We start from the raw sequence: 16428 nt of genomic DNA, 5'->3' as shown, positions 1-16428 counted from the left end.
AGTTCCGTGTTAGTCCAGGTTTAGTTCCGGTTGAGTCCAGGTTTAGTTCCGGGTCAGTCCAGGTTTAGTTCCGTGTTAGTCCAGGTTTAGTTCCGGGTGAGTCCAGGTTTAGTTCCGTGTTAGTCCAGGTTTAGTTCCGTGTTAGTCCAGGTTTAGTTCCGGGTCAGTCCAGGTTTAGTTCCGGGTCAGTCCAGGTTTAGTTCCGGGTCAGTCCAGGTTTAGTTCCGTGTTAGTCCAGGTTTAGTTCCGTGTTAGTCCAGGTTTAGTTCCGTGTTAGTCCAGGTTTAGTTCCGGGTCAGTCCAGGTTTAGTTCCGTGTTAGTCCAGGTTTAGTTCCGTGTTAGTCCAGGTTTAGTTCCGTGTTAGTCCAGGTTTAGTTCCGGGTCAGTCCAGGTTTAGTTCCGTGTTAGTCCAGGTTTAGTTCCGTGTGAGTCCAGGTTTAGTTCCGGGTCAGTCCAGGTTTAGTTCCGTGTTAGTCCAGGTTTAGTTCCGTGTTAGTCCAGGTTTAGTTCCGTGTTAGTCCAGGTTTAGTTCCGGGTCAGTCCAGGTTTAGTTCCGTGTTAGTCCAGGTTTAGTTCCGTGTGAGTCCAGGTTTAGTTCCGGGTCAGTCCAGGTTTAGTTCCGTGTTAGTCCAGGTTTAGTTCCGTGTTAGTCCAGGTTTAGTTCCGTGTTAGTCCAGGTTTAGTTCCGTGTGAGTCCAGGTTTAGTTCCGGGTCAGTCCAGGTTTAGTTCCGTGTTAGTCCAGGTTTAGTTCCGTGTTAGTCCAGGTTTAGTTCCGTGTTAGTCCAGGTTTAGTTCCGGGTCAGTCCAGGTTTAGTTCCGTGTTAGTCCAGGTTTAGTTCCGTGTTAGTCCAGGTTTAGTTCCGGGTCAGTCCAGGTTTAGTTCCGTGTTAGTCCAGGTTTAGTTCCGTGTGAGTCCAGGTTTAGTTCCGTGTTAGTCTAGGTTTAGTTCCGGGTGAGTCCAGGTTTAGTTCCGTGTTAGTCCAGGTTTAGTTCCGGGTCAGTCCAGGTTTAGTTCCGTGTTAGTCCAGGTTTAGTTCCGTGTTAGTCCAGGTTTAGTTCCGGGTCAGTCCAGGTTTAGTTCCGTGTTAGTCCAGGTTTAGTTCCGTGTTAGTCCAGGTTTAGTTCCGGGTCAGTCCAGGTTTAGTTCCGTGTTAGTCCAGGTTTAGTTCCGTGTGAGTCCAGGTTTAGTTCCGTGTTAGTCCAGGTTTAGTTCCGGGTCAGTCCAGGTTTAGTTCCGGGTGAGTCCAGGTTTAGTTCCGTGTTAGTCCAGGTTTAGTTCCGTGTGAGTCCAGGTTTAGTTCCGTGTTAGTCCAGGTTTAGTTCCGGGTCAGTCCAGGTTTAGTTCCGGGTGAGTCCAGGTTTAGTTCCGTGTTAGTCCAGGTTTAGTTCCGTGTGAGTCCAGGTTTAGTTCCGGGTCAGTCCAGGTTTAGTTCCGGGTCAGTCCTTGACCCTAAGGTCTCTCCTCAGACAAACCGGGTCCTCCCGCGGCCTTCGACATCTCGGAGGTCACCAGTGAGTCGTGCGTCCTGGCGTGGAATCCTCCCAGAGACGACGGCGGCTCCGTCATCACAAACTACATCGTGGAGAGTCGTGAACTGGACAAAGAGGAGTGGCTTAAACTGTCAGCCACGGTCAAACACACCACCTTCACCGCCGGCAAGCTCATCGCGCTCAAAGAGTACGTGTTCCGCATCAGCGCTGAGAACCAGTACGGCATCGGAGCGCCCGCCGAGCACACGCCCATCATCGCCAAGTACTCCTTCGGTAAGAGCTCAGTCCCTTATGTCTTTTAGATAGTACTCCTTGGTCTGGTGCGGTCCGGTCTGGTCTGGTCCGGTCTGGTCCGGTCTGGTTCGGTCCGGTCCGGTCCGGTCTGGTTCGGTCTGGTTCGGTCCGGTCCGGTCTGGTCCGGTCTGGTCCAGTCTGGTCCGGTCTGGTTCGGTCCGGTCTGGTCCGGTCCGGTCCGGTCTGGTTCGGTCCGGTCTGGTCCGGTCCGGTCTGGTTCGGTCCGGTCTGGTCTGGTCCGGTCCGGTCTGGTCCAGTCTGGTCCGGTCCGGTCCAGTCTGGTCCGGTCCGGTCTGCTCCGGTCTGGTCTGGTCCAGTTCGGTTCGGTCCGGTCTGGTTCGGTCTGGTCCGGTTCGGTCCGGTCTGGTCCGGTCCGGTCTGGTCCGGTCCGGTCCAGTTCGGTCCGGTCTGGTTCGGTCCAGTCTGGTCCGGTCTGGTCCAGTCTGGTCCGGTCTGGTCCAGTCTGGTCCGGTCTGGTCCAGTCTGGTTCGGTTCGGTCTGGTCTGGTCTGGTCCAGTTCGGTCCGGTCTGGTCCAGTTCGGTCCGGTCTGGTCCAGTTCGGTCCGCTCCGGTCTGGTCCAGTCTGGTCCGGTCTGGTCCGGTCCGGTCTGGTCCAGTCTGGTCCGGTCCGGTCTGGTCCAGTCTGGTCCGGTTCGGTCCGGTCTGGTCCAGTCTGGTCCGGTCTGGTTCGGTCCGGTCCGGTCCGGTCCGGTCCGGTTCGGTCCGGTCGGGTCTGGTCCGGTCTGGTCCAGTTCAGTCCGGTCTGGTTCGGTCCGGTCGGGTCTGGTCCGGTCTGGTTCGGTCCGGTCTGGTTCGGTCCGGTCTGGTTCGGTCTGGTTCGGTCCGGTCTGGTTCGGTCTGGTTCGGTCCGGTCCGGTCTGGTCCGGTCTGGTCCAGTTCGGTCACTCACAGTAGAGCTCAAACTATGATGCTAAGGCTGGATGTTTAGTCCTGTTTCAGTCCTGGTACAGTCCCTGCTCCCTCTCTCCTCAGACCCCCCGGGGCCCCCCTCCAGGGTGACGCCCTCAGACGTGGCTCGTGACGCAGTGACCCTGACCTGGTTTGAACCGGACGAGGACGGCGGCAGTCCCATCACCGGGTACTGGGTCGAGAAGTTTGACCCGGACAGTGACAAGTGGCTCCGCTGCAACAAGCTGCCCATCAAGGACACGACCTTCAGGTCTGTGAAGAGTCCCGGGATAGACCGGGGATTGACCGGGGTCAGACCCGGGGTCAGACCCGGTGTAGTCCCGGGGTAGTATCTAACTCTCTTGCCTCTGAACCACAGGGTTAAAGGTTTGCCCACCAAGAAGAAGTTCCGTTTCAGAGTTCTTGCCGAGAACTTGGCTGGACCTGGAAATCCCAGCACAGAGACCGACCCCGTCCTCATCAAGGACCCCATCGGTGAGTCCTGGTGTAGACCTGGTTTAGGCCTGGTTTAGACCTGGTTTAGTCCTGGTTTAGACCTGGTTTAATCCTGGTTTAGACCTGGTTTAGTCCTGGTTTAGACCCGGTTTAGTCCTGGTTTAGACCTGGTTTAGTCCTGGTTTAGTCCTGGTTTAGACCTGGTTTAGTCCTGGTTTAGACCTGGTTTAGACCTGGTTTAGGCCTGGTTTAGACCTGGTTTAGACCTGGTTTAGACCTGGTTTAGACCTGGCTTAGACCTGGTTTAGTCCTGGTTTAGACCTGGTGTAGACCTGATTTGGACCTGGTTTAGACCTGGTTTAGACCTGGTGTAGACCTGGTTTAGACCTGGTTTAGTCCTGGTTTAGACCTGGTGTAGACCTGATTTGGACCTGGTTTAGTCCTGGTTTAGACCTGGTTTAGACCTGGTTTAGACCTGGTTTAGACCTGGTGTAGACCTGGTTTAGACCTGGTTTAGACCTGGTGTAGACCTGGTTTAGACCTGGTTTAGACCTGGTTTAGACCTGGTTTAGTCCTGGTGTAGACCTGGTTTAGACCTGGTGTAGACCTGGTTTAGACCTGGTGTAGACCTGGTTTAGACCTGGTTTAGTCCTGGATTAGTCCTTGTGTAGACCTGGTTTAGACCTGGTTTAGACCTGGTTTAGACCTGGTTTAATCCTGGTTTAGACCTGGTTTAGTCCTGGTTTAGACCTGGTTTAGACCTGGTTTAGGCCTGGTTTAGTCCTGGTTTAGACCTGGTTTAGTCCTGGTTTAGACCTGGTTTAATCCTGGTTTAGACCTGGTTTAGTCCTGGTTTAGACCTGGTTTAGTCCTGGTTTAGACCTGGTTTAGACCTGGTTTAGACCTGGTTTAGTCCTGGTTTAGACCTGGTTTAGGCCTGGTTTAGTCCTGGTTTAGACCTGGTGTAGACCTGGTTTGGACCTGGTTTAGTCCTGGTTTAGTCCTGGTTTAGACCTGGTTTAGTCCTGGTTTAGACCTGGTTTAGACCTGGTTTAGACCTGGTTTACACCTGGTTTAGTCCTGGTTTAGTCCTGGTTTAGACCTGGTTTAGTCCTGGTTTAGACCTGGTTTACACCTGGTTTAGTCCTGGTTTAGTCCTGGTTTAGACCTGGTTTAGTCCTGGTTTAGTCCTGGTTTACACCTGGTTTAGTCCTGGTTTAGTCCTGGTTTAGTCCTGGTTTAGTCCTGGTTTAGACCTGGTTTACACCTGGTTTAGTCCTGCTTTAGACCTGGTTTAGACCTGGTTTAGTCCTGGTTTAGTCCTGCTTTAGACCTGGTTTAGACCTGGTTTAGTCCTGCTTTAGACCTGGTTTAGTCCTGGTTTAGTCCTTGTGTAGACCTGGTTTAGACCTGGTTTAGACCTGGTCTAATCCTGGTTTAGACCTGGTTTAGTTCTGGTTTAGACCTGGTTTAGACCTGGTTTAGGCCTGGTTTAGTCCTGGTTTAGACCTGGTTTAGGCCTGGTTTAGTCCTGGTTTAGACCTGATTCAGACCTGGTTTAGTCCTGGTTTAGACCTGGTTTAATCCTGGTTTAGACCTGGTTTAGTCCTGGTTTAGACCTGGTTTAGTCCTGGTTTAGACCTGGTTTAGACCTGGTTTAGTCCTGGTTTAGACCTGGTTTAGGCCTGGTTTAGTCCTGGTTTAGACCTGGTTTAGACCTGGTTTAGACCTGGTTTAGGCCTGATTTAGTCCTGGTTTAGACCTGGTTTAGACCTGGTTTAGACCTGGTTTAGTCCTGGTTTAGTCCTGGTTTAGACCTGGTTTAGTCCTGGTTTAGACCTGGTTTAGTCCTGGTTTAGACCTGGTTTAGTCCTGGTTTAGACCTGGTTTAGTCCTGGTGTAGACCTGGTTTGGACCTGGTTTAGTCCTGGTTTAGTCCTGGTTTAGACCTGGTTTAGTCCTGGTTTAGACCTGGTTTAGACCTGGTTTAGTCCTGGTTTAGTCCTGGTTTAGTCCTGGTTTAGACCTGGTTTAGTCCTGGTTTAGACCTGGTTTAGACCTGGTTTAGGCCTGGTTTAGTCCTGGTTTAGACCTGATTCAGACCTGGTTTAGTCCTGGTTTAGACCTGGTTTAATCCTGGTTTAGACCTGGTTTAGTCCTGGTTTAGACCTGGTTTAGTCCTGGTTTAGACCTGGTTTAGACCTGGTTTAGACCTGGTTTAGTCCTGGTTTAGACCTGGTTTAGGCCTGGTTTAGTCCTGGTTTAGACCTGGTTTAGACCTGGTTTAGGCCTGGTTTAGTCCTGGTTTAGACCTGGTTTAGACCTGGTTTAGACCTTGTTTAGTCCTGGTTTAGACCTGGTTTACACCTGGTTTAGTCCTGGTTTAGTCCTGGTTTAATCCTGGTTTAGACCTGGTTTAGTCCTGGTTTAGACCTGGTTTAGTCCTGGTTTAGACCTGGTTTAGACCTGGTTTAGACCTGGTTTAGTCCTGGTTTAGACCTGGTTTAGGCCTGGTTTAGTCCTGGTTTAGACCTGGTTTAGACCTGGTTTAGACCTGGTTTAGGCCTGATTTAGTCCTGGTTTAGACCTGGTTTAGACCTGGTTTAGACCTGGTTTAGTCCTGGTTTAGTCCTGGTTTAGACCTGGTTTAGTCCTGGTTTAGACCTGGTTTAGTCCTGGTTTAGACCTGGTTTAGTCCTGGTGTAGACCTGGTTTGGACCTGGTTTAGTCCTGGTTTAGTCCTGGTTTAGACCTGGTTTAGTCCTGGTTTAGACCTGGTTTAGACCTGGTTTAGTCCTGGTTTAGTCCTGGTTTAGTCCTGGTTTAGACCTGGTTTAGTCCTGGTTTAGACCTGGTTTAGACCTGGTTTAGGCCTGGTTTAGTCCTGGTTTAGACCTGATTCAGACCTGGTTTAGTCCTGGTTTAGACCTGGTTTAATCCTGGTTTAGACCTGGTTTAGTCCTGGTTTAGACCTGGTTTAGTCCTGGTTTAGACCTGGTTTAGTCCTGGTTTAGACCTGGTTTGGACCTGGTTTAGTCCTGGTTTAGACCTGGTTTAGACCTGGTTTAGACCTGGTTTAGTCCTGGTTTAGACCTGGTTTAGACCTGGTTTAGACCTTGTTTAGACCTTGTTTAGTCCTGGTGTAGACCTGGTTTGGACCTGGTTTAGTCCTGGTTTAGTCCTGGTTTAGACCTGGTTTAGTCCTGGTTTAGACCTGGTTTAGACCTGGTTTAGTCCTGGTTTAGTCCTGGTTTAGACCTGGTTTAGTCCTGGTTTAGACCTGGTTTAGACCTGGTTTAGGCCTGGTTTAGTCCTGGTTTAGACCTGATTCAGACCTGGTTTAGTCCTGGTTTAGACCTGGTTTAATCCTGGTTTAGACCTGGTTTAGTCCTGGTTTAGACCTGGTTTAGTCCTGGTTTAGACCTGGTTTAGTCCTGGTTTAGACCTGGTTTAGACCTGGTTTAGACCTTGTTTAGTCCTGGTTTAGACCTGGTTTAGACCTGGTTTAGACCTGGTTTAGGCCTGGTTTAGTCCTGGTTTAGACCTGGTTTAGACCTGGTTTAGACCTGGTTTAGACCTTGTTTAGTCCTGGTTTAGACCTGGTTTACACCTGGTTTAGTCCTGGTTTAGTCCTGGTTTAGTCCTGGTTTAGACCTGGTTTAGTCCTGCTTTAGACCTGGTTTAGTCCTGCTTTAGACCTGGTTTAGGCCTGGTTTAGTCCTGGTTTAGACCTGGTTTAGACCTGGTTTAGACCTTGTTTAGTCCTGGTTTAGACCTGGTTTACACCTGGTTTAGTCCTGGTTTAGTCCTGGTTTAGTCCTGGTTTAGACCTGGTTTAGTCCTGCTTTAGACCTGGTTTAGTCCTGCTTTAGACCTGGTTTAGACCTGGTTTAGACCTGGTTTAGACCTGGTTTGGACCTGGTTGGACCCTCTTTGTCCCCCAGACCCTCCCTGGGCCCCTGGGAGGCCCCTGGTGCGTGATGTGGGGAAGACTCTGGTGGTTTTGTCGTGGACTCGTCCCGAACACGACGGTGGAGCAAAGATCCAGGGTTACGTGCTGGAGCTGCAGAAGAGCGGCTCCGACGACTGGATCCAAGTGGCTGAGGACGTTGTTCTTACTGAGCACACGCTCAAGGAGCTGCAGGAGAAACAAGTGTACAGCTTCAGAGTGAGAGCCGTAAACCGAGCCGGCCAAAGTGAGCCCAGCGAGCCCAGCGAGCCGGTCGCCTGCAAGGAGCGCCTCTGTGAGTAACAACACCGTGACCTTTAACCTTTCACTTCATTCATACACAGAGTCGCTCTGTCCCTCTGTTCCCTCGCCGCAACAGTGGCTCATATTAGTTTGTTTCTCCTCCTCAGTGGCTCATATTAGTTTGTTTCTCCTCCTCAGTGGCTCATATTAGTTTGTTTCTCCTCCTCAGTGGCTCATATTAGTTTGTTTCTCCTCCTCAGTGGCTCATATTAGTTTGTTTCTCCTCCTCAGTGGCTCATATTAGTTTGTTTCTCCTCCTCAGTGGCTCATATTAGTTTGTTTCTCCTCCTCAGTGGCTCATATTAGTTTGTTTCTCCTCCTCAGTGGCTCATATTAGTTTGTTTCTCCTCCTCAGTGACTCATATTAGTTTGTTTCTCCTCCTCAGTGGCTCATATTAGTTTGTTTCTCCTCCTCAGTGGCTCATATTAGTTTGTTTCTCCTCCTCAGTGGCTCATATTAGTTTGTTTCTCCTCCTCAGTGGCTCATATTAGTTTGTTTCTCCTCCTCATTGGCTCATATTAGTTTGTTTCTCCTCCTCATTGGCTCATATTAGTTTGTTTCTCCTCCTCAGTGGCTCATATTAGTTTGTTTCTCCTCCTCAGTGGCTCATATTAGTTTGTTTCTCCTCCTCAGTGGCTCATATTAGTTTGTTTCTCCTCCTCAGTGACTCATATTAGTTTGTTTCTCCTCCTCAGTGGCTCATATTAGTTTGTTTCTCCTCCTCAGTGGCTCATATTAGTTTGTTTCTCCTCCTCAGTGGCTCATATTAGTTTGTTTCTCCTCCTCAGTGGCTCATATTAGTTTGTTTCTCCTCCTCAGTGGTTCATATTAGTTTGTTTCTCCTCCTCAGTGACTCATATTAGTTTGTTTCTCCTCCTCAGTGGCTCATATTAGTTTGTTTCTCCTCCTCAGTGGCTCATATTAGTTTGTTTCTCCTCCTCAGTGGCTCATATTAGTTTGTTTCTCCTCCTCAGTGACTCATATTAGTTTGTTTCTCCTCCTCAGTGGCTCATATTAGTTTGTTTCTCCTCCTCAGTGGCTCATATTAGTTTGTTTCTCCTCCTCAGTGGCTCATATTAGTTTGTTTCTCCTCCTCAGTGGCTCATATTAGTTTGTTTCTCCTCCTCAGTGGCTCATATTAGTTTGTTTCTCCTCCTCAGTGGCTCATATTAGTTTGTTTCTCCTCCTCATTGGCTCATATTAGTTTGTTTCTCCTCCTCAGTGGCTCATATTAGTTTGTTTCTCCTCCTCAGTGGCTCATATTAGTTTGTTTCTCCTCCTCAGTGGCTCATATTAGTTTGTTTCTCCTCCTCAGTGACTCATATTAGTTTGTTTCTCCTCCTCAGTGGCTCATATTAGTTTGTTTCTCCTCCTCAGTGGCTCATATTAGTTTGTTTCTCCTCCTCAGTGGCTCATATTAGTTTGTTTCTCCTCCTCAGTGGCTCATATTAGTTTGTTTCTCCTCCTCAGTGGCTCATATTAGTTTGTTTCTCCTCCTCAGTGGCTCATATTAGTTTGTTTCTCCTCCTCAGTGGCTCATATTAGTTTGTTTCTCCTCCTCAGTGGCTCATATTAGTTTGTTTCTCCTCCTCAGTGGCTCATATTAGTTTGTTTCTCCTCCTCAGTGGCTCATATTAGTTTGTTTCTCCTCCTCAGTGGCTCATATTAGTTTGTTTCTCCTCCTCAGTGGCTCATATTAGTTTGTTTCTCCTCCTCAGTGGCTCATATTAGTTTGTTTCTCCTCCTCATTGGCTCATATTAGTTTGTTTCTCCTCCTCATTGGCTCATATTAGTTTGTTTCTCCTCCTCATTGGCTCATATTAGTTTGTTTCTCCTCCTCATTGGCTCATATTAGTTTGTTTCTCCTCCTCAGTGGCTCATATTAGTTTGTTTCTCCTCCTCAGTGACACATATTAGTTTGTTTCTCCTCCTCAGTGGCTCATATTAGTTTGTTTCTCCTCCTCAGTGGCTCATATTAGTTTGTTTCTCCTCCTCAGTGGCTCATATTAGTTTGTTTCTCCTCCTCAGTGACTCATATTAGTTTGTTTCTCCTCCTCAGTGGCTCATATTAGTTTGTTTCTCCTCCTCAGTGGCTCATATTAGTTTGTTTCTCCTCCTCAGTGGCTCATATTAGTTTGTTTCTCCTCCTCATTGGCTCATATTAGTTTGTTTCTCCTCCTCAGTGGCTCATATTAGTTTGTTTCTCCTCCTCAGTGGCTCATATTAGTTTGTTTCTCCTCCTCAGTGGCTCATATTAGTTTGTTTCTCCTCCTCAGTGGCTCATATTAGTTTGTTTCTCCTCCTCAGTGACTCATATTAGTTTGTTTCTCCTCCTCAGTGGCTCATATTAGTTTGTTTCTCCTCCTCAGTGGCTCATATTAGTTTGTTTCTCCTCCTCAGTGGCTCATATTAGTTTGTTTTTCCTCCTCAGTGGCTCATATTAGTTTGTTTTTCCTCCTCAGTGGCTCATATTAGTTTGTTTCTCCTCCTCAGTGGCTCATATTAGTTTGTTTCTCCTCCTCAGTGGCTCATATTAGTTTGTTTCTCCTCCTCATTGGCTCATATTAGTTTGTTTCTCCTCCTCATTGGCTCATATTAGTTTGTTTCTCCTCCTCAGTGGCTCATATTAGTTTGTTTCTCCTCCTCAGTGGCTCATATTAGTTTGTTTCTCCTCCTCAGTGGCTCATATTAGTTTGTTTTTCCTCCTCAGTGGCTCATATTAGTTTGTTTTTCCTCCTCAGTGGCTCATATTAGTTTGTTTCTCCTCCTCAGTGGCTCATATTAGTTTGTTTCTCCTCCTCAGTGGCTCATATTAGTTTGTTTCTCCTCCTCAGTGGCTCATATTAGTTTGTTTCTCCTCCTCATTGGCTCATATTAGTTTGTTTCTCCTCCTCATTGGCTCATATTAGTTTGTTTCTCCTCCTCAGTGGCTCATATTAGTTTGTTTCTCCTCCTCAGTGACTCATATTAGTTTGTTTCTCCTCCTCAGTGGCTCATATTAGTTTGTTTCTCCTCCTCAGACGTTCCCTCGCCTCCTCAGTGGTTGGAGGTCGCTGGCATCTCTAAGACGGCGGCTGACCTGAAGTGGCAGGCCCCGAGCAGCGATGGAGGTTCTCCCGTCACAAACTACGTGGTGGAGAAGCGTGACGTGCGGAGGAAGGCGTGGCAGGCGGTGGACACCACAGTGAAGGAGCTGAAGTACAGTGTGGCTCCTCTCAACGAAGGATCTTTGTACGTGTTCAGAGTGGCAGCTGAGAACGCCGTGGGGACGTCTGACTTCTGTGAGCTGGAGGACGCCGTGCTCGCCAAGGACACGTTCAGTAAGACATAAGTGTATCTGTATGACGCTGCTCTAACATAAATATATCTACATGACCTCGGGGGTCAGGGTCAGGGTCAGGGTCAGGGTCGATCGTCTCAGTATCACACTTTAAAAAACATATTATTATTGTAAACACCATCAATGTATTTGACTATTTGGTTGGATGTCTGACCTCAGACCCTTGACCTCTGACCTGTGCTTATTTCTCTGACCTCTGTCCTGTGACATGTGCCCAGTCCTCTGACCTGTGAGTTACCCTCTGACCTTTGACTTCTGACCTTTGCTTAATCCTCTGACCTCAAATCAAAAACAAATTGATTTGATTTGATTTGACCTCTGTCCTGTGACCTGTGCTTTATCCTCTGACCTCTGACCTGTGCTTTATCCTCTGACCTCTGTCCTGTGCTTTATCCTCTGACCTCTGACCTGTGCTTTATCCTCTGACCTCTGACCTGTGCTTTATCCTCTGACCTCTGTCCTGTGACCTGTGCTTTATCCTCTGACCTCTGACCTGTGCTTTATCCTCTGACCTCTGACCTGTGCTTTATCCTCTGACCTCTGTCCTGTGCTTTATCCTCTGACCTCTGACCTGTGCTTTATCCTCTGACCTCTGACCTGTGCTTTATCCTCTGACCTCTGTCCTGTGACCTGTGCTTTATCCTCTGACCTGTGCTTTATCCTCTGACCTCTGACCTGTGCTTTATCCTCTGACCTCTGACCTGTGCTTTATCCTCTGACCTCTGATCTGTGCTTTATCCTCTGACCTCTGTCCTGTGACCTGTGCTTTATCCTCTGACCTCTGACCTCTGCTTCGCCCTCAGCCACGCCTGGACCTCCTTACGCTCTGACCGTGGTGGAAGTGACCAGGAGACACGTGGATCTGAAGTGGGAGCCTCCTCAGAGCAACGGAGGACGTCCCATCACCAAGTACGACTGACCCGAACCCTGACCCCTGAGCCCTGACGCTGGACCCTGAACCTTAAACCCTGAAACCTGAACCCTGGACCCTGACCCTGACCCTGACTCTGAACCCTGACCTGGTCCTGACCTGGTCCTGACCCGGTCCTGACCCTGTCCTGACCCGGCCCTGACCCCGGTCCTGACCCGGTCCTGACCCTGTCCTGACCCGGCCCTGACCCCGGTCCTGACCTGGTCCTGACCTTGGTCCTGACCCTGTCCTGACCCGGTCCTGACCCTGTCCTGACCCTGTCCTGACCCGGTCCTGACCCTGTCCTGACCCCGGTCCTGACCTGGTCCTGACCCAGTCCTGACCCGGTCCTGACCCTGTCCTGACCCTGTCCTGACCCTGTCCTGACCCTGTCCTGACCCGGTCCTGACCTGGTCCTGACCCTGTCCTGACCCTGTCCTGACCCTGTCCTGACCCGGTCCTGACCCTGTCCTGACCCCGGTCCTGACCTGGTCCTGACCCAGTCCTGACCCGGTCCTGACCCTGTCCTGACCCTGTCCTGACCCTGTCCTGACCTGGTCCTGACCCGGTCCTGACCCTGTCCTGACCCTGTCCTGACCCTGTCCTGACCCGGTCCTGACCCTGTCCTGACCCTGTCCTGACCCTGTCCTGACCCGGTCCTGACCCTGTCCTGACCCTGTCCTGACCCTGTCCTGACCCTGTCCTGACCTGGTCCTGACCCGGTCCTGACCCTGTCCTGACCCTGTCCTGACCCTGTCCTGACCCGGTCCTGACCCTGTCCTGACCCGGTCCTGACCCTGTCCTGACCCTGTCCTGACCCTGTCCTGACCCGGTCCTGACCTCTTTCTTCCAGGTATGTGATAGAGAAGAAGGAGAAGCTGGGCTCTCGTTGGCTCAAGTGTTGTAAGACTCCGGACAGACAAACTCAGTTCAAAGTCACTGACGTGGACGAAGGGTCAGAAGTCCAGTTCCAGGTCCGAGCTGAGAACCAGGCGGGTGTAGGAGAACCTTCTGAGCCCACCGTGGTTCTGACCATCGAGGACGCCACCAGTGAGTGCTTCAGAGGACCCGACTCTGAATGAGACCTAACCTTCTCTAACTAGAGCTGCAACTAACTCCTCTTGTCCCTCCTCTTGTCCCTCCTCTTGTCCCTCCTCTTGTCCCTCCTCTTGCTCCTTCTCTTGTCCCTCCTCTTGCTCCTCCTCTTGTCCCTCCTCTTGCTCCTTCTCTTGTCCCTCCTCTTGTTCCTCCTCTTGTCCCTCCTCTTGCTCCTTCTCTTGTCCCTCCACTTGCTCCTTCTTTTGTCCCTCCTCTTGCTCCTCCTCTTGTCCCTCCTCTTGCTCCTTCTCTTGTCCCTCCTCTTGCTCCCTCTTCTTGTCCCTCCTCTTGCTCCTCCTCTTGTCCCTCCTCTTGCTCCTCCTCTTGCTCCTCCTCTTGCTCCTCCTCTTGTCCCTCCTCTTGTCCCTCCTCTTGCTCCTCCTCTTGTCCCTCCACTTGCTCCTCCTCTTGTCCCTCCTCTTGCTCCTCCTCTTGTCCCTCCTCTTGCTCCTTCTCTTGTCCCTCCTCTTGTCCCTCCTCTTGTCCCTCCTCTTGCTCCTTCTCTTGTCCCTCCACTTGCTCCTTCTTTTGTCCCTCCTCTTGCTCCTCCTCTTGTCCCTCCTCTTGCTCCTTCTCTTGTCCCTCCTCTTGCTCCCTCTTCTTGTCCCTCCTCTTGCTCCTCCTCTTGTCCCTCCTCTTGCTCCTTCTCTTGTCCCTCCTCTTGCTCCTCCTCTTGCTCCTCCTCTTGTCCCTCTTCTTGTCCCTCCTTTTGCTCCTCCTCTTGTCCCTCCTCTTGCCCCTCCTCTTGCTCCTCCTCTTGTCCCTCCTTTTGCTCCTCCTCTTGCTCCTCCTCTTGCTCCTCCTCTTGCTCCTCCTCTTGTCCTCTCGTCTTCTTGTCCCTCCTCTTGCTCCTCCTCTTGCTCCTCCGCTTGTCCCTCCTCTTGTCCCTCCTCTTGCTCCTCCTTCTTGCTCCTCCTCTTGTCCCTCCTCTTGTCCCTCCACTTGCTCCTCCTCTTGTCCCTCCTCTTGTCCCTCCTCTTGCTCCTTCTCTTGTCCCTCTTCTTGTCCCTCCTCTTGCTCCTCCTCTTGTCCCTCCTCTTGCTCCTCCTCTTGTCCCTCCTCTTGCTCCCTCTTCTTGTCCCTCCTCTTGCTCCTCCTCTTGTCCCTCCTCTTGCTCCCTCTTCTTGTCCCTCCTCTTGCTCCTTCTCTTGTCCCTCCACTTGCTCCTTCTCTTGTCCCTCCTCTTGCTCCCTCTTCTTGTCCCTCCTCTTGCTCCTCCTCTTGTCCCTCCTCTTGCTCCTTCTCTTGTCCCTCCTCTTGCTCCTCCTCTTGCTCCTCCTCTTGTCCCTCTTCTTGTCCCTCCTTTTGCTCCTCCTCTTGTCCCTCCTCTTGCTCCCTCTTCTTGTCCCTCCTCTTGCTCCTCCTCTTGTCCCTCCTCTTGCTCCCTCTTCTTGTCCCTCCTCTTGCTCCTCCTCTTGTCCCTCCTCTTGCTCCTTCTCTTGTCCCTCCTCTTGCTCCTCCTCTTGCTCCTCCTCTTGTCCCTCTTCTTGTCCCTCCTTTTGCTCCTCCTCTTGTCCCTCCTCTTGCCCCTCCTCTTGCTCCTCCTCTTGTCCCTCCTCTTGCTCCTCCTCTTGCTCCTCCTCTTGCTCCTCCTCTTGTCCTCTCGTCTTCTTGTCCCTCCTCTTGCTCCTCCTCTTGCTCCTCCGCTTGTCCCTCCTCTTGTCCCTCCACTTGCTCCTCCTCTTGTCCCTCCTCTTGTCCCTCCTCTTGCTCCTTCTCTTGTCCCTCCTCTTGTCCCTCCTCTTGTCCCTCCTCTTGCTCCTCCTCTTGTCCCTCCTCTTGTCCCTCCTCTTGTCCCTCCTCTTGCTCCCTCTTCTTGTCCCTCCACTTGCTCCTTCTTTTGTCCCTCCTCTTGCTCCTCCTCTTGTCCCTTCTCTTGCTCCTCCTCTTGCTCCCTCTTCTTGTCCCTCCTCTTGCTCCTCCTCTTGTCCCTCCTCTTGCTCCTTCTCTTGTCCCTCCTCTTGCTCCTCCTCTTGCTCCTCCTCTTGTCCCTCTTCTTGTCCCTCGTTTTGCTCCTCCTCTTGTCCCTCCTCTTGCCCCTCCTCTTGCTCCTCCTCTTGTCCCTCCTTTTGCTCCTCCTCTTGCTCCTCCTCTTGCTCCTCCTCTTGCTCCTCCTCTTGTCCTCTCGTCTTCTTGTCCCTCCTCTTGCTCCTCCTCTTGCTCCTCCGCTTGTCCCTCCTCTTGTCCCTCCTCTTGCTCCTCCTTCTTGCTCCTCCTCTTGTCCCTCCTCTTGTCCCTCCTCTTTCTCCTCCTTCTTGCTCCTCCTCTTGTCCCTCCTCTTGCTCCTCCTTCTTGCTCCTCCTCTTGTCCCTCCTCTTGCTCCTCCTTCTTGCTCCTCCTCTTGTCCCTCCTCTTGCTCCTCCTTCTTGCTCCTCCTCTTGTCCCTCCTCTTGTCCCTCCTCTTTCTCCTCCTTCTTGCTCCTCCTCTTGTCCCTCCTCTTGCTCCTCCTTCTTGCTCCTCCTCTTGTCCCTCCTCTTGCTCCTCCTTCTTGCTCCTCCTCTTGTCCCTCCTCTTGCTCCTCCTTCTTGCTCCTCCTCTTGTCCCTCCTCTTGCTCCTCCTTCTTGCTCCTCCTTCTTGCTCCTCCTCTTGTCCCTCCTCTTGCTCCTCCTTCTTGCTCCTCCTCTTGTCCCTCCTCTTGCTCCTCCTTCTTGCTCCTCCTCTTGTCCCTCCTCTTGCTCCTCCTTCTTGCTCCTCCTCTTGTCCCTCCTCTTGCTCCTCCTTCTTGCTCCTCCTTCTTGCTCCTCCTCTTGTCCCTCCTCTTGTCCCTCCTCTTGCTCCTCCTTCTTGCTCCTCCTCTTGTCCCTCCTCTTGCTCCTCCTTCTTGCTCCTCCTTCTTGCTCCTCCTCTTGTCCCTCCTCTTGCCCCTCCTCTTGCTCCTCCTCTTGTCCCTCCTCTTGCTCCTCCTCTTGCTCCTCCTCTTGCTCCTCCTCTTGTCCTCTCGTCTTCTTGTCCCTCCTCTTGCTCCTCCTCTTGCTCCTCCGCTTGTCCCTCCTCTTGTCCCTCCACTTGCTCCTCCTCTTGTCCCTCCTCTTGTCCCTCCTCTTGCTCCTTCTCTTGTCCCTCCTCTTGTCCCTCCTCTTGCTCCTCCTCTTGTCCCTCCTCTTGTCCCTCCTCTTGTCCCTCCTCTTGCTCCCTCTTCTTGTCCCTCCACTTGCTCCTTCTTTTGTCCCTCCTCTTGCTCCTCCTCTTGTCCCTCCTCTTGCTCCTCCTCTTGCTCCCTCTTCTTGTCCCTCCTCTTGCTCCTCCTCTTGTCCCTCCTCTTGCTCCTTCTCTTGTCCCTCCTCTTGCTCCTCCTCTTGCTCCTCCTCTTGTCCCTCTTCTTGTCCCTCGTTTTGCTCCTCCTCTTGTCCCTCCTCTTGCCCCTCCTCTTGCTCCTCCTCTTGTCCCTCCTTTTGCTCCTCCTCTTGCTCCTCCTCTTGCTCCTCCTCTTGCTCCTCCTCTTGTCCTCTCGTCTTCTTGTCCCTCCTCTTGCTCCTCCTCTTGCTCCTCCGCTTGTCCCTCCTCTTGTCCCTCCTCTTGCTCCTCCTTCTTGCTCCTCCTCTTGTCCCTCCTCTTGTCCTTCCTCTTTCTCCTCCTTCTTGCTCCTCCTCTTGTCCCTCCTCTTGCTCCTCCTTCTTGCTCCTCCTCTTGTCCCTCCTCTTGCTCCTCCTTCTTGCTCCTCCTCTTGTCCCTC

The 16428-nt window shown here is 51.4% G+C and overlaps 1 protein-coding gene across 1 annotated transcript in view; it reads left to right on the top strand.

The window, feature by feature from the left end:
* Window positions 1-16428, top strand: part of LOC140359129 (titin-like) — a 342168-nt gene that overhangs the window by 113086 nt on the left and 212654 nt on the right. The window contains exons 57-63 of the mRNA XM_072443997.1: window positions 1470-1766; window positions 2781-2967; window positions 3076-3191; window positions 7097-7396; window positions 10426-10725; window positions 11549-11654; window positions 12509-12705. Coding sequence (XP_072300098.1) covers window positions 1470-1766; window positions 2781-2967; window positions 3076-3191; window positions 7097-7396; window positions 10426-10725; window positions 11549-11654; window positions 12509-12705 — 1503 coding nt within the window. The remainder of the gene's footprint in view (window positions 1-1469; window positions 1767-2780; window positions 2968-3075; window positions 3192-7096; window positions 7397-10425; window positions 10726-11548; window positions 11655-12508; window positions 12706-16428) is intronic.

The sequence above is a fragment of the Eucyclogobius newberryi genome, unplaced genomic scaffold (assembly GCF_026437365.1).
Source record: "Eucyclogobius newberryi isolate DKJ021-1_F unplaced genomic scaffold, fEucNew1.0.hap1 SCAF_14, whole genome shotgun sequence".
NCBI classification, from domain to species: domain Eukaryota; kingdom Metazoa; phylum Chordata; class Actinopteri; order Gobiiformes; family Gobiidae; genus Eucyclogobius; species Eucyclogobius newberryi.
The sequence above is the reverse complement of the archived record's forward strand: the minus strand, read 5'-3'. Positions and strand labels throughout refer to the sequence as shown.